The following is a 16,628-nucleotide window of genomic DNA, read 5'->3' on the forward strand; positions in this document are numbered from 1 at the left end:
CATCCTCTCGCCTCTACTTTCCAAGAACTGGGAATACAGGTATATACCATAACACTTGACTTGGACATATTTCTTAAAGATTTAATCCAAAACTTCTATTTTAAGCTACTTATTTTGTTCCCTGAAATCAACTTTCTTGGTTCTTTTTACATTTGATAAAAGCAACTAAGAAATGTGATTTGTCCTAGTAAATGATTGGCCTGTTCTTCCAATGAGAAGCAAACGCCTCCCCTATGCTGTTTGTGTGCATGTGAGCATGCATGAGGGAGATTGAACCTAGGGCTGTGTTTGTGTTATGTATGCGTTCTGCCACAAGGTTACATGTCTAGCGCCCTGAACCTCCTTTGAGGGATATTGATAGAGTCTAGGGACTTGGTTTTCAACCCTCGTTCATAGATTATTATTACTGTGTGAACTTGGTTAGAAGCACGACCTGTATGAGCCTCAGTTTTATCTGTAAAATGGAGGGCATTAGACACAGTAGCAAGCATTAGCTTTAAAATGCTATCATCCTATCAGAAACTGAAGAAGCCGTTATAAAGAAATTTACCAGTGGTCACCTACAACCCATAGGCCCAACCTCACAGAGGCAAACTCTTCAGAATGAGCTGATCTGGGCAGAGTTTTGGGGTGCATATCAGTTGTCTTAGCACTTGGGAGGTGGAGGTCCCAGAGTCTTGAGTTCTAGACCAGCCTCAGAAGTCAGTTTTGATGAGTGACGTTAGTCAAGAGAATAGAGATCATTCAAGGCCGGGCCCAACTCCCAAGCCTTTGACTGACCTTCCCACTGGCCGCTGCTTCCCTCCTGCTTCGGGATGCATTAGAATCATCTAACCTTTTAACAAAGGTTAAGATGCACATTTTGGATCCTCCTTTGAGTTTCTGGTTCTAATTTTGGGGTAAGCCTGAGACTGTCCATTTCTATCAAGTTCTCAGGGAAGGCTGATGTCACTGGCCCAAGGACCATGACATTGGACATTTTCTTGTATTACAGGGGAACACGTGACTTAACTGAGCCCCATTGTCAGGGCTTGAGAGCTTCTTGTTAATTAATGACAGCATTATGAGAAATATTGCAAAGCTCAGTGAAGCCCTGGAGGTAGCACAATCCTCTATCTTCTTTCTTTTTTTCTCTGTGCCTCTTCTTCTTTCCTAAGCTCCGCCACCTGACAGGGTACATACTAAGCCACACATGCCAAGGAGGGAAAATCTGCTCAGCAAAAAACAAAGGGTAACTGTCAATTTCTCCTAACAGATATGCCAGAAAATAGGGAAAATCCTGGATTGAGGAGGCGCTTTTCTTTACCATGGAGGGTGTCTAAGACCCATTAGCTCAGTTTCCTCCCATATAAAGTGAGAGTTCTGGTGTTAGCCACCTTGCAAGGCTGTGATGAGAATGATTCAAGAAGATCCTGATTGGAATGCATTATAACAACAGCAGAAGGTTTTCAAGCCGTACAGCTTCAGAACCAGAGCCCCAAGAGTTGTCTCTGCACAAGGTCGGGGTGACCCCACTGTTATTTTGCCAAGTAGTTGAAGAGTTATAGGCTTGCTCTTTGCTATGTGCTAAGGTGAAGAGCAAATAAGAAATGTCACTGAAGATCTGCTCAACAAAGTTTAGGAGAAAACCAACTTGAGAACTAACTGGGGGCTGTAATGGGCCAGTTTTGGGAGAGTCTCCTTAACCTAACTCGAGAGAAGCTTTGACAATGGGACCAGAAAAGCAGCTCAGAGGAGTCTATCAGTTCATTTTCTCTGCAGTCAAATGTACTTGTGTCCCCCTCAACCTGTGCACCCCAAATTTGAAATGTGGCTGATATAATCAGGCATTTGTAAAACAAGCTATGAAATTGAAAAACAGAAGACCCACGATCTCCAGGGACAGCCCCATTCTTCTGAAAAAAAAAAACTTGCAATTTTAAAACACAGCTCAATCTGTTCTCACTGGCCTGAGACCACTCTTCTGAACCTCACACTGACTACATTACTGAAAAATGCATAGGCTTCTGGGGCAGCTGTGGGGCACAGATGTAGAGCTCAAGTGCTTGACAGAGATGTGACTTTGTTCCCCACCATCCTGGGTGTGGCTTGCAGACTGACTCCCCTTCCCCCTGAGACACAGACATACACACACAGGCATACACACACAAATATATGTGCACATATGCACATGTGCACACTGGCAGTCAAGAATCCATCATATTGACATCCACCAGCTCGGTTTTTACTACATGCTTCTCAATATCTGTGCTGAGATGGAAAGAGAAGCCAGCAGGCCTGTATGGCTTTGAGATGTCCAGCCACCATGAGTCCTGGGATAGGAGTCACCAGCTATCCATGCCAGAACCTCTATGGACAGGCTGGTTTTTGTCAACTTGATACAAACCAGAGTTACTAGGGATGCAGGACCTTGATTAAGGAATTGTCCCCATTAGGCTGTCTTCTGGGCACAACTGTGGGAGCATTTTCTTGATAAATGGTTAATGTGGGAAGGACCAGTCTACTGTGGGAGGAGCCACATCCTAGGCATGTGGTCTTGGGTTCTATAAGAAAGCAAGCTGAGTATGCCATGAGGAGCAAGCCAGTAAGCAGTTTTTTCCATGGTCTCTGCTTCAGTTCCTGCCTCAAGGTTCCTGCCTTGAGCTTTTACCCTGGCTTCACTAGACAATGCACTGTTACACCTGGAAGTGTAACGCCTTACACTTTTCTCCCCAATTTAATTTTGACCAGTGTTTTATCACTAGATAGAAAAGTAGAATACTCAAATATGTGCGTTTTCCTTCCACCCTCTCCCAAAGCACCTCACTCATACCTTTCTTTAGGGATTCCCTTTCCATTGAACAACAGCAAGAAGAAACCACTGGGAACCTGGCTGCAGCAGCCCATGGAGAAGCAAGCATCCTGCAGGGGGTTCAGGTTCCTTGAGGAGCTTACATAAACAATTCTTTGTGCAGTGAACTCATAAATGATGTGGATGCTAAAAAATTATCTTCTGTCCTCAAAGGATCACTGTGTGTATTTTTAAAAGATTGGTTTATTTTTATTTTATGTGTTTGAATGGTTTCCCTGTACGTCTGTAATGTGCACTACATGAATGCAATGCTCATGGAGGCCAGAAGGAGGTACCAAAGGCCTAGAAACTGGTGTTAGGGATAGTTGTGAATTGTCATATGAGTGCTGGGAACTGAATCCTGATCTTCTACAAGAGTACCCCATGGTCTTAACCACTGGGCCATGTCTCCAGGCTTAGATCCCTGTGTTGTTAACAAAAACGCATCACAGCAAAACACCACAGTCAAGCCAGGCTCATACAGACATGCTCCCCTCAGGAAGAGTCAGCTTGGGGACTGGCCTCTCCTCTTAGTGTCCTAAGAGGGCTCTGACTGAATCCAGGGACAATGTCTACCTGGTGTAAGCCAATCCCACCCAGGCTGTGTGGCTCTGAAAACAGGCACACCACAGCTCCCTTCCCCATTCCTCTCTTGCTCCTCAAAGCATGTCCTCTTCCATGCCACCCCCACAGCCCAAATAACCATGGCAACAGTGATAACTATGATGACGATGATAAAGATGCATGATCTGGGTGTGCAAGGAATTAGGAATCTATTGTCCTCCCTACTTCCTCCCAAGTGGAACTCACAGCACTGTGCACCCAGGGATACTAAGTAAGTTCAGGCCGTATAGAATTCATACAACCTCTGATTGGTATTTGTATTTTTGGAAAGTGTTTCTGCCGAAGACGAAATTATCTATCCTGGGGTGATACCTGCTCACACCCAGCATTCATCCTTAGCCCCCAGGAGACACGCTGTTTTCCACTTTGCAGGTAGGTGCTGGAATGTCAGATCTGTAGCGTCAATCTTACCAAACAATAAACACCATGAATGTTGCATTAGAAGTTGAGATTGCCGTATCTTACTGTCTGGGCTATGAGCATAAAAAATGAGTTTCATTTTTTTTTCTCCTTTGAGTGCTGCATTATGACTTTAAGGCAAACAACGCTCAGTACCTATTATTTTATATGCTGCTTATTGTAATGATGTGGCGGGATGTTTGGAGCATAACGTAGAGATGTAAATGCCTTTTGGATAAGATATTAGTCAATCTTAAATAGGGAAGAAATAGTGAGGTTTCATGGGGAAGATTAGACAACTCTCCCACCCTCCCATAACTGGTTCACCACGCTCTTTGCAAACACGAAGAGGGTATCTCCTCACGTCTCGACACTGAGCCTAGTGATATGGATAGCAGAGAGAAATTGAATGCTTTAAAACATGTCTGGCCCAGTCCTTGGTGCTCCGTGCTGGTTTCTATGGCTTCTGTAGAGCCTTAAGCTGTCACCTCCGGGAGCACCTTTAACTCCAGCTCCTAATTCCCAGGCTGGTGAGTTGTAAGGATCAGAGAGCAACGGCAGCGCAGCTCTGTCAACCGATGTCTTTATGTAATCCACACTCCTCCGGTTGACACCTGTCACTGTTTGGAGAGCCGCTCGACTAAATCCCCAAAGCACAGCAAGTTAGAAGCAATACTGTTTGCAGAAATGTGGACTGACACTCTCCAGGTCCTGTCTAACAAGAAAGTACACTCAGGCCGGTCTGCACCCTCCACGTGTTAACTCTTAAGGTGCTACAGATGCGCACGTGAACATGACTGTTGCCTGCTTTCCCGACACACAGGCTGTTCCTGTGTAGTTACCTCAGCAATGTGGTAGTGCATTCAGAGGCCTCATGGATATTCTGCACTGGATAGATGACAGCTGTCAGAGCCAAGATTGAAACCAGGTGGGGCAGGCCCGAGATGAGGGCCTTGGGCTAAGTTCAGTCTTCAAACCTATCAGTTGGCTTATAAATAGCCCTGGTTTGGATAAACATCCACCATCAGCCATGTGCTAAACACTTGGTACCCAGCCGGTGGTATTTTTAGAAATACTGATAGGTAGAGGTACCTCTGAGAAGTGGATCTTAGTGGGAAGTCCTTAGGCCACTGAGGGTGGTCTTTAAAGGGAATTATGGGAAGATTCCTTTCTCTGCTTTATGGCTTCCATGACCAGAGAAGCTTTGCTTTTCTGTGTGCTTCCTATGATGATATGCTGCCTGCCTGCCACAGTGTGCTGCCCTTCCACAGAGCCATAGGCTCCTGGGCTAATTGATCAGTTTGAAAAACTCTAAACATGTGAGTCAAAGCATGTATGTATGTATGTATGTATGTATATATATATGTATGTGTATATATATATGTATGTACATATATATATGATATTTCAGGTATTTTTTATAGCAGTGGAAAGCTAACTGAAATCTGGAATTTTTATTTTAATAGTTCAATTTTTTTTTCCTCAGAAGAGACAACAAAATGGCTGTTCATTTCTTCCAAACAACAGGACGCTTCATCTCAGTGGTGATGGCTCCTTAATGTAAGGGGCTTTTCATCCCACCCTCATTGCCAAGTCTCCCTGGTAGCAGTCTTGTAATTGCCAGATTCACTTCTATACAATCTCGCTCTGTCCTCTCACACACTCAAGGTCACGATCCCTTCTCTAGAGCCATTTGATGCTTTCCTAAGTACCCCGAGGCGAATTCTGTATTCTACCAACTTATATGTTAAAGCCTTAACCCTCAGAACCTTTGAGAATGGAGGCAGGGTCTTTATAGAGGCAACCAATTCCAAATGAGACTATTAAGATGGGTTCTAGTCCATCATAGCTGCTGCCTCTTTACAATGAGAACCCATGTAGGGAGAATGTCATCTGTACCTGAAGGCAGACTTGGCTGTAAAAACAAAGTCAGTGAACACCCCAAAGTTTCCAGTAACCCAGTGGATGTGGGGCTGGGGCCGGGGAGGGATGAGTGCTGTAGCCTGCAGAGCCACAGGCCTGTCTGACCCTCAGCCTGCGGGAGAAGTCTGTCAGACGGCCATCTTGCTCTCAGACTGCCAGTCTCCAGAGCTGGGGACAATATGTTTCTATTGTGCAAACTACACAACCCATGAAATTTTCTCATGGCATCCTCAGCCATCAGATGTCCCAGATGGCTTAAATTGAGCCGGCATCTTCCTTTGGTCTTAGGGAAGAAAAATAGGTAAAGGTCTCAAATAACACGAACCATGTTTGGTATAGGGCAAGGACCCCAGAAGGAGAAAGTCCCATCCTAAACTCAAACATCCCTCCTTCTCAGAGGTTCTAACACAGCTTTGTCCAGCTACAAGTGCAGTCTCTGTCTTCTGTGGCTCCAGTGGGAGCTGAAAAATGTCTGGTTAACCACGACGGCAAAGAAGCTAACAGTTGATCTCTGAATGGGAGGTGGTATTTTTAGTTGTTAAAATTATATTTATTATGTGCACACACATGTACATGTGTGTGTGGGGAAGGATGGGTGGGATATAGCATGCTACACAGAAGGAGATCAGAGGGCAGTTTGTGGGAGACAGTTCTCTCCTTCCACAATGTGGGTCTTTGGGATTAAACTTAAGCTGTCAAACTTGGTGACAATCATCTTCATGGGTGGAGCTATCTCCCTGGCCCGGAGGTGGCATTTTAACAGAGAAGAGGGAGACAGGCTGCTTTAACCATCATCTACTGCCAAACCAGATGTGGAGTAGAGGATCCTGGGCTATTGTGAGGCACGTTCTGCTTTCTGTCTCTTCCCAGGCCTTTCTTCCCACCTGATCCAAATGGCACAGAAGCCCATGGAAGAGGCTAAGTCAAGGCTGGAATGCTGGCTGTCCCCCAGGGGGCGCTGGGTCTTTATGGCCACAGTCAGGGCATACATGGGTCTTCTGGCTGCTTTGTCCCTGATGACCCCACTTGCAGTGGTCCTGAGCAGTCACTTTACCAATAAATCAGCATCAAACTAGACATAGATGGGAAGAAGCATGCTCCCCCTCTCTCGGGAGGCTACTCTGACCGTGCACCCTACCTATGACCTTTGGGAGTCATGACTCCACCTCTCCCTCGCTCCTTTTTCCTAAGTGTTAAATTCAACTGGAAATAAACAATTGAGTCATGTGGATGGAACATCATGGAGGGGAGGAGATGAAGGGAAAACTTGGTTCCTGAAGAGAGCTAGGCCTCTAAGATTCTGTTGTCAAGGTGACTGCTTCTTAAGGACCAAGTTCAAAGCTCCCTAGAAGACATCCAGGGAGAAAGTAGCACAGACTTGCACAGTGGGGTCTTGGTTAGAGTGAGGAAATGTTCTGAGGTCTCTATATTTCCCTTGACTAGGGGTTAGTGGGGAGAAAAGCATTGTTCACATGGCTTGGGTAAGGAATTCTTAGACCAAGGGACTCTAAGCATTCTCACCAATAAGAATTTCAGCATGTCCCCAACAAGTACCATCCATCCATCCATCCATCCATCCATCCATCCATCCTCCATTCATCCATTTATTCATTCATCCATTTATCTATCCATCCATTTATCCATCCATTTATCCATCCATCCATCCATCCATCCATCCGTCTGTCCGTCCGTCCGTCCGTCCGTCCGTCCGTCTGTCCGTCTGTCTGTCTATCATCATCCATATGCAGGGCCAAGTGTAGTATAAGCTGGATTTGAACTTGCTGTGCAGTTAAGGATGACTTGGAATTTCTGATCCTCCTGCATCCTTGCCTCTGTTTTCAAAGAGCAGGAATTTCAAGTGTGTGCCATCACACACAGCTGCACGCTATTCATTTGTGGCTAATAAGCAAATAGGAAACTATTACGGATGTGCCAGCACATTTTAATGGTGTATAAATAAGGAAATTAAAAACTAAAATAGAAGTTCTGCAGTCTCTGTCCCACTCTCTGGAGACAGACTTGTTCACTCCTATGTTATTGTTGTACTGTTCTGAAGTTCTGGGTCTGTATACATAAGGAGTAACAACAATGTATAACCTCCAGTTCCTGTTCCCTTCTCTAATTAGGGCACTTCATACCTCTCCAGCCATGGCTGACTGACAAGGGCACTCCATACCTCTCCATCCATGGATGCCTGACACAGCCATCTGTTATAAAAAGAATCCTGATGGTTTCTTTTTAACTGATAACTTTTCTCAGCCCTGTGACGAGATCCCTTAGTGAAACAGCTAAGGGGAAGGAGGGTTTCATTGGCTCCCAGTTACAGGCATAGAAGCATGGCTGAGGTCATGGCAGAGTGGCTTCATCTGTATGACTTCCCATCTCAGCCGAGCAGGAAGCAGAGAGCTGTAGCTCGAAGGAGAAGCTATGACCCTCAGCATCTCGTTCCCTCCTGCTAGGCTCCACCTACTCTAAGGTTTCTGCAACCCTCCTAAACAGCACTACCATCTGGACACCAAGTGTTCAAATGCTCAAGTCCATAGGGGATACTATACAATCAAACCCTAATTGAAGAACGGTAAATTATGCTTTTTAGGTAGAAGCCCTATTTTCATGCTGGAAGGTTCTGCAAAAATCAACCTCACTGCACCTGGCTCACGGTCCCTTGCCGTGATTATTCCTGGAGTGTTGTACCCCTTTTTTTCCTCATGCTATTAAAACCATCAGGCCAAAGCACAGCTTTCTTTCTTGCTCACACCATGAGGACCACAGACTCCGCTGAGGGGTTTCATGGAGCTTATGATTTCTAGTATATTTCTGCTGTCACACAGAATGCCACAACCTGACAAGCTCTCAGACAGACTGCTACATTCTTCTTACTACGCTTTGTGTAATATCAAAGCACAAAGTGTGCATGTACACAGTCATCAGAATTTTAGTCTGGGAGGTTTTGTAGATGGGTTGTGGGGCGAGGACTAAGGAAACAGAGCACAAAGTTTAGGCTTCTTGATCTGGAACAGCTTGGTCACTCTCTTCATCCATACTTTCTTCCCTGGTTTCAGAATCAGTGACTGGCTGGAATAGAGCTGCATTCTCATTCTAAAGAGAATAATCTTTAAAACTCTCTGAGTGTGAATCCATGGCTCTGAGGATGGCCATGCCATGCAGATGTGACTTCTCCATCCGAGTTATGAAACGCTGTACAGCCCTGATGTTCCTCCTTTGGGTTCAGGCCCCATTACCTGACTATAGCACCAAAGGTCTTATCATAGGAGAGAAAGACTCTAGTTAAAGAAGGAAGGGCCTTGAATGACAGCCACTCTCCCCACTGCTGTCTCCATCCTTGGTTGTTGCGTCCCTCTGGCCACCACAAAAGATGGCTGGGGATAGACAAACACCATGGTTGCTCCCAGTGGCTCTTATGGATTCCCACTAGGGTTTATGTGTTGGTAAACAAAATATATTTATGTGTTGGTAAGAGGAAGGATTTCTTGGACAAACATTTGAACACAGAATATCTCCAAACATGGATAGCCATGCCTTTCCGCCTTCTGAAGTTTGGTCATAGCTGCCAGGGTATTATGGTGGTGAGATATGGTTGTGTGTTGAGAGGCTAGAAGCATTTTCTCTTTGGGAAGAATGCTAGAGAACAAAAATGTTCTTTTCCATGTATTCGTCAACACCAGGGTGGGCAGGACTGCTTTCTGTATCTCTCATCTCTTCCTCTCCTCATTTCTCACTTCTATTCTGTCTGTCATCTCCCACAATGTTACATTAGGCAACCAGATGTGCTGGAATCTTACTCTATCCATGGGGAAATCTCACGCTGGGCCTCCATATACTACAGGCTCTGTTTGTTCTATAGAAAAGTCTGGGAAGTGGGAGGCAAGAAGAAACATCTGTAATAAAAGATATTTTACATGCATGGGTGGAACTCTGGGAAGGACCAGGCCCAACCCTTTCCTTTTCCCCAGGCCTGACCCCACCTAAGTTTAGCCTCATTTCAGCTACATTTATACTAGAACACTCTGGGTCAGTAGTCAGTTCAGAACCACGTACTGCCCCATCTTCAGTTCTGGTTATATGCCACCTGAAGGAGTAAGCCTGGGAATACCTAGGGTATTGTCATGTCCAACAAGACAGAGAGTGGATATTGCCCCTACTTTAAACATGGATGATTGTGGGTGCTTTGAGCAGCTGTAGAAGGAAGAGGACAAGATCAATGGCTGAGAATTCATGGAGGCTAAGCTTAGTCTATAGAAAGATGACTGTTTGACAGTCATGGTGTCTAAATGGCTTGAGTTTACTAGATAGTTGTAACTATCACTGGCCAATACAGATAACCATACTGGTAGCCACACCACTGCATTTCAATGAGATAGATAAATGGCACACACACACACACACACGAATAAGTGCATGAGAAAATGTATATAGGTATGCTCTGATACTTTTGTTTCCCTCATTTGAAGACCATATTTCCCAATGCTAAATCATATCAGTGTTGATTACTTCACAGGGCCCCGTATCATTACCACAACATCCTCCAGGAAGAAACCAATTTAATTATGAGAAAGAATCTATCTATAGTAATATGCAATAATAGAAAAGTAACTAAGACTAACTAAAGTTCTCTAAGTCTGATGTCCTCAATTGTAAATTGAGCATTAGCATGCCTATCTTACAGGAAATTAAAAGAAGAAATGATTATATATAATATATTATATAAATTTTACATTGTATATTATATAATTATATATTAACATATGATTAATATAATATATTAATATGTATATTACATATTATGTATTATGTATTACATATTACATATTATGTATTACATATTATATATTACATATCATATATCATATGTTATATAATATAAAATGCTTAGGGGTATGCCCTTATAATAAGTGTCCAACAATGTTACCTGATACTATATAGACTTATATTTAGATGACAAACATACTACATTAAAACATCATTACAACACAAAGCTATGCCTATGTATGTATGTCTTTAATAACTATATAAACACCATTTAAGAAGCATCCCAGACGGGGCATTATTACCAAACTCTTGACTATGAAATGTGCTTGATTGTCTCTATAGTTAACCAGACCACAACTCCTTTACATACAGGTCTTCAATCCTAACCCTTGAATCAAATGAAATCTCCAATACTTGGCTTAGTGAAGAGGAGGGACTGTACAAGCAAACTTGGGGACAAGACAAGTTGCTATCCGCTGGCTCTGTATGCAGTAAGTTGCTAAGAGACACAAAGAAGGAGGTTAGTGATGGAGACCACACGCTTCTACTGTAGCCACAGAGACTGTCCAGGGGTCAGAAGGGCGGGGCTGCTGCTTTCTTACCTGGTGAGCTTGGTGCCAATCTGCTGTCTGAGTTCCAGTCGTTCCTCATCGGTCTGCCTGGGGAGGATGTTCTTTTCTTCTAGCTCTCGCTTAGAGGGCCTGTTGCTGAGTTTGATGGCTAAGGAGTCCTTCCTGCAGACCTTCATGGCCAGTGAGCCTGTAGGAGGGAGAAATTAGTCAGTTAACAGAGACACCTCTCTGCCTGAATGGCCATGAGGCCAACCATGGGCGGGTTATAAAGCAACAGGCAGGAAGAGAGACACAAAGGCGTAATACCCAAGAACACTAAAGTCCAAGTTCTTAGGGTTGCCGCCATTACTAGGCTTTAGACAACTCACACAGTGAGTATGGGACATATTGGGAGGGAAGGGGAGCCTGTGACTGGATCTCTCCCTTCAGAAATGTCCAGCTTGCAGCAGCATCACAAAGGAGGACAGGACCAGCTGTGAAGTGCCATAGAGGGGAGGGAACAGACAGGATAGAGGTCTTGGCAGCCAGGAAAGGCTCCACAGGGGAGGGCTGCCGCCAGGAGAGTGGGTATGCCTACAGGCAGTAGGCTCGTGGGAATCCACATCTGCAGAGGCTCAGGGGTGACATGGACGCTGGGAATCGCCAGGAGACAGACTAGAGCAGCTTCCTGGAACTCAGGACATCTCAAGGGAGGTAATATAATGCTGTGCGGTCAGTGTGGGACCATGGGGGACGAGAGCAGGGCCAAGGACTGTGAAATGAGCAATATTCTGGGATCGCTCTTTCTTTGGAATACACAGGTTCCTGAGCATACTGTACTTTGATAAATCCACAGCTTCAACTGGAGTTGACTTTGCTCTTTAGTGAGCAGCTGGGAGACGTCCAGAGGCATTTGGGGATGTTGAAGGTTAGTTAGGTGGCAGTCAGGAAATTGGTCCTGCCACCATCTAGCTGGTGGAGATCCTCAGCGTCACCTTCATAACAGAGAATAATCTGGCTCTAAAGGTCCAGTGCACTAATATGAGCCACGCTGGCATAGAGGGTTCAACTCTCAGGTACCACCTGACACTCAGGCTCAGCGGCCGCCCCTTCCACTCCGGGGTCACTGCAGCCTCTGACTGCACCTCTCTGGTTCTTTTTCCCACAGCACCTTCACTCTTTCTTGTCCATGATCTCCGTTTACCAGGAAAATGGGACCATGTTGATGTCCTAAGCATGTTTTAAGATAGAGCTATGGGGACAATCAGTCTTAGCTCATTGCTGGGAGCACACCATCCAGGCATCAGATGGCTGTTGTTATGACAAATTCACTGATTAAACAATTGCTCTACATCGACTATAGCTATCCCTTGCACCATTAAATCCTACTTATTTATGGTCAGAATGATAGATTACCAGAGAAAGAGAGAGAGAGAGAGAGAGAGAGAGAGAGAGAGAGAGAGAGAGAGAGAGAGAGAGAGAGTTTAAATTCAGGTTTTCTAAAGCTGATGAGTTACTGCATATATAGTAGCTAGGTTTACAGACATGCAAAAGACTTTCAAGCTCTTCCTTTCCTGATCCCTTGTTGTTTGAAAAGAGGGTTACATTTCAAGAAAGCAATCAAGGCATAGGCAGGGGGTGATAAAATAGCTATGTATGACACTGTATACATGAGAATTATGCTCTCTCGTTACTGCTTAAGGGGCCTGGAGAAGTCACCTGAGCTGTCCTGTGACCTAAGGCTCACTTAAAAGCAGATCTTCAGGCAGCTGTTCTCTGCTGTTTCTACGGTCCCATGCTCCCCCTCCCCCACTGCCATGGAAAGCCTGCCTGCACGTACTGGTGTACAAGGAGGCATCATCATCGTCATCCTCCTCCTCTTCCTCCTCTTCCCGGGCATACAGGCAGGACGAGTCTTCATAGTCGGGTTCATGAGGCACGTTTTCCTTATTGTCATCACATTCAATCACAACAGTTGGCACTTGTCTTATTTCCGGAAGGCCCATGGGTCCTGCTTTTGTAACGCCGTCACTTGAGTGCAAACCAGAGCTGTGGTAAGAAGTGGAACAGGGGACTCGTTGCTCAGAGCTGCATAAAAAGAAAAGGAAGAGGAAGTCCACCTTAGTTGTCCCTATCTCCGAGACAAAGGTCACTCAGGCAATGTGATACCTTGCTTATCCAACAGGTTGTCCTTTTAGGGCAATACTTCCCTGGTAGAGGTGGTAGCCTGGAATAAAACCTAAGAACCCTAGATGGATCATGGCTATGAGTGCACAACAACGTATGGCCACTAGATGGCATACTCTGAACCAGTGATGGGGTTGGGGGGGCTCCTTTGCAACTCTACCTACCTTCTAACCAGGGTAAGGATTAACTTGATCTCAGATAGAGGCTAGTAAGTGAGGTTCTAGTTTTCAAAAGCTGTGCAGAGCAGAGTCATGAACAGAGTGAGGATAGTTAGCTGACATGATCTGGATGGAGACCCAGAGGAAGGGGAGAGCTGAGATAAATGGAAGGCTGAGCCTTATGCTAGGACATCAAGGTAGGCATGGCTATGGACCACCGACAGGAAGTAGTCTTCCAAGGACCGTGTCAGGGTTGAGCAGGCAGTCACAGGTAACTGTAGCCTATCTCCCAGCCCTACTCTATTGGTCAGTTTTGTAAGAATGATGCCCTAGAAGCCAATGCTGATTTAATATATTTTCAATGAAAAAGATGCCTAAAGCATCCACTATTAGACAGCTGGAAAATATACACCATTATGGTTCCCTAGAAAAGCCTATGTGAAGATCTCATAGCAAGGTAGAGTCCTTTTGTATGAAGTTGAGGACACCACAAGAACAAGGCCCATAGAATCAGCAGACCAGAACTCAAGTGGGATCAAAGATCAGGGAGCCTGTATGGGTCTGACCTAGGTCCTCTGCAAATATGCTATGGTTGTATAACTTGGTGTTCTTGTGGGATTTGTAACATTGTGAGCAGAGGCTGTCTCTGACTCTTCCTGACTTTGGAACCCTTTTTCTCCTATCGGGTTGCCTCATCTGGTCTTGATGTGAGAATACGTGCCTGGTCTTATTGTAGTTTGCTATGACATAAGTAGTTGATGTCCTTCTCTTTTCTGAGGGGAAGTTAAGGGGGGAGGGATAGGGGAGAGGGGAAGTTAGGGGTAGGAACTAGGGGGAGAGGAGGAAGGGGAAACTCCTAGTTGGGATGTAATATATGAGAAAAGAATAAATACAAAGGAAAACCAAAAACAATAAATATGTTATAATATTAACTATAATATTAAAAAATAAAAATGGGAATATGGAGTCAGAAAGAAGTCATCGTTTCATTTCTTCCTTCCTCCCCTTCCTCCCCTTCCTCCTCCCTCCCTCCCTCCTCCCCTCTGTCCTCTTTTTTCAGTGCTGGGGATTGAACCTAAGTCCTCACATATGTTAGTCAAGTGCTCCACCACTGACAGACATCCCCAGATTGGATAACATTTTTATTTTTTTTCAGAGTCATCAAAAATAGAGTTTATGTCCTTATTCAAAGACGTCTGAGCACAGAAAACTCAATATATTTTTACATAGAAAAGTATTTGACATTCTTAAACAAGTGGATTGTGAAAGTATATCATATATCAGAGCTTTAGACTAAAACATTTTATCCTAAAAGAATCTTACTGTGCTGTATGGAAACACAAGTTTCTCTTGAACCTTTCAATTATGTTCTAAGTTATTGCTGTGTCTAATTTAAATTCAATTAACTTTCTTCCTTTCGCTGTTTCCGAAGGGGTTGCTTTTCTCTCTGCATTTTCCACATAACTCTTCAATGACACAAATGGGAAATCCAGTTAACACCATATGAACTATGTGATTCAAGGCAATGAACTAAATCAACTTAAAAACAACAGCTACCGAACAGGACAAAATCATGTATTCACAACAATGCAGCGTTTTATTAGAGATTAGTGGCTGGAGATGGCTTGTTTCCCAGCCTATTGCACAGACACAGCAATGGGAACCACAGGTAGGTAGAACACATGATGGGTGGTCTCTAGGATGACAAGTATGATGCTTAACCATAAATTGGACTAAGATAGCTACTACATTCTAGCTGTGCCTGGATACCTTTCTTGGGTATCATGGAAAGTAGGTGTGTATGGAAGAGACACAGGTGTGATTTCATAGCTCATGTTTTGTCCCAGCCTTGCCTATTCCCCTCTCTACCTTCATAATTTAATTAGCACGCTTCCTAAAAGGCACAGAGCTTGGAACAGATGCCTGGGTTAGGAATGGGAAGCAGATAGCGGGTATTCTTGTTTAGTGTGAAGAAATGTTGGAAGCTAGAAAAACAAGGTTGCCTTAAGGCAGGAAGCTCCAAAGTAGGTCCAAAGAAAAGAAGAGAGGGGATGAAGAAGATCTGAAACCCAACCTTATAGGTGACATGGTGGTTCAAATGAAGATGGACCTCATAGGTCATAAATTCGAATGCTTGGTCCCTAGTTGATAGAGACGTTTGGAAGTATTAGGACCTGTGGTCTTGTTGAAGAAGGTATGTCCCTGGAGATGGGCTTTGAAGTTTCAAAAGCCCACACCATTCCCAGTTCTCTCTCTCTCTCTCTCTCTCTCTCTCTCTCTCTCTCTCTCTCTCCCTCTCTCCCTCTCTCTCTCCCCCCCCATGTATGGATAACATTATAAGCTTTCAGTTCTTGTTCCAGTGCCATTCCCACTTGCCTCCTTGCCAACTGCCATGCCTTCTGTCATGATGGGTCATAGACTGTAGCCCTCTGGAACTGTAAGTCCCAATTATAAGTTACCTTGGTTATGATGTCTCTTCACAGAAATAGAAAAGTCACTAAGACAGATAGTTTGTGATTAAGAAAAAAAAAAGAGTCTGTGATTTTTCTTCTTGAAGATAAGAGTATGAGATCTGAATAGAACAGGATTCCACAGGAGGGGACCTAGCCACATTGACAGATATAAAGCACCTGTCACCACCAGCATTAAAAAATAGGGACTCTCATATAGGTGGCTAACAACTGCCTGGTAGGGACATTGCAAACACACCTGCAGACTGACACTGGCAGGTCATCGCCCTGAAGTGTCAATCTACCATGTGCCAGAATGCCTCAGTTAGTATAAGCAGGAAAATGGAGTCTTCCAGGAATGTATGTGAATCCATCAAAATGTCTGAACCTATTTTCCTAATCAATACCCAAGGTGGGGTTGGTGCAGCTAGGGTCTTAACTTCTGGGAGGCAGAGGCACTGAGGGTTATCCTGAGTATTTTAGACTATGTACTATCATCTCTGGCCTCTTTCCATGAGTCCTCCTGGATTCTCAGAGGATTAAAAAAAAGAAGCATGCTCCCAAAGAGAATATACACTTGAATTACTGTGCTCACTTTAGTTGGAATTCTGCCCTGTTCCAATGATTGATTGTTTATTCTTTGATTTTCTTAGTAACTAAGGGTGGTGGCACATGTCTATAAATATAGCACTCAGGAGGATGAAGCCTGCCTAGGAGACTATCACAACACACATAT

At 44.4% G+C, this 16,628-nt stretch overlaps 1 protein-coding gene across 2 annotated transcripts in view; it reads right to left on the minus strand.

Annotated features, from left to right (window-relative positions):
- Phactr1 (phosphatase and actin regulator 1) overlaps positions 1–16,628 on the minus strand; it is a 278,883-nt gene that overhangs the window by 35,548 nt on the left and 226,707 nt on the right. For both annotated transcript variants that reach the window (XM_028763224.1, XM_028763223.1), the window contains exons 7-8: positions 12,938–13,185; positions 11,149–11,305 (exon numbers count right to left, since the gene is read on the minus strand). In XM_028763224.1, the coding sequence (XP_028619057.1) occupies positions 11,149–11,305; positions 12,938–13,185 (405 nt within the window). The remainder of the gene's footprint in view (positions 1–11,148; positions 11,306–12,937; positions 13,186–16,628) is intronic.

This window comes from Grammomys surdaster, unplaced genomic scaffold, assembly GCF_004785775.1.
Source record: "Grammomys surdaster isolate TR1022 unplaced genomic scaffold, NIH_TR_1.0 137, whole genome shotgun sequence".
Lineage (NCBI taxonomy): Eukaryota > Metazoa > Chordata > Mammalia > Rodentia > Muridae > Grammomys > Grammomys surdaster.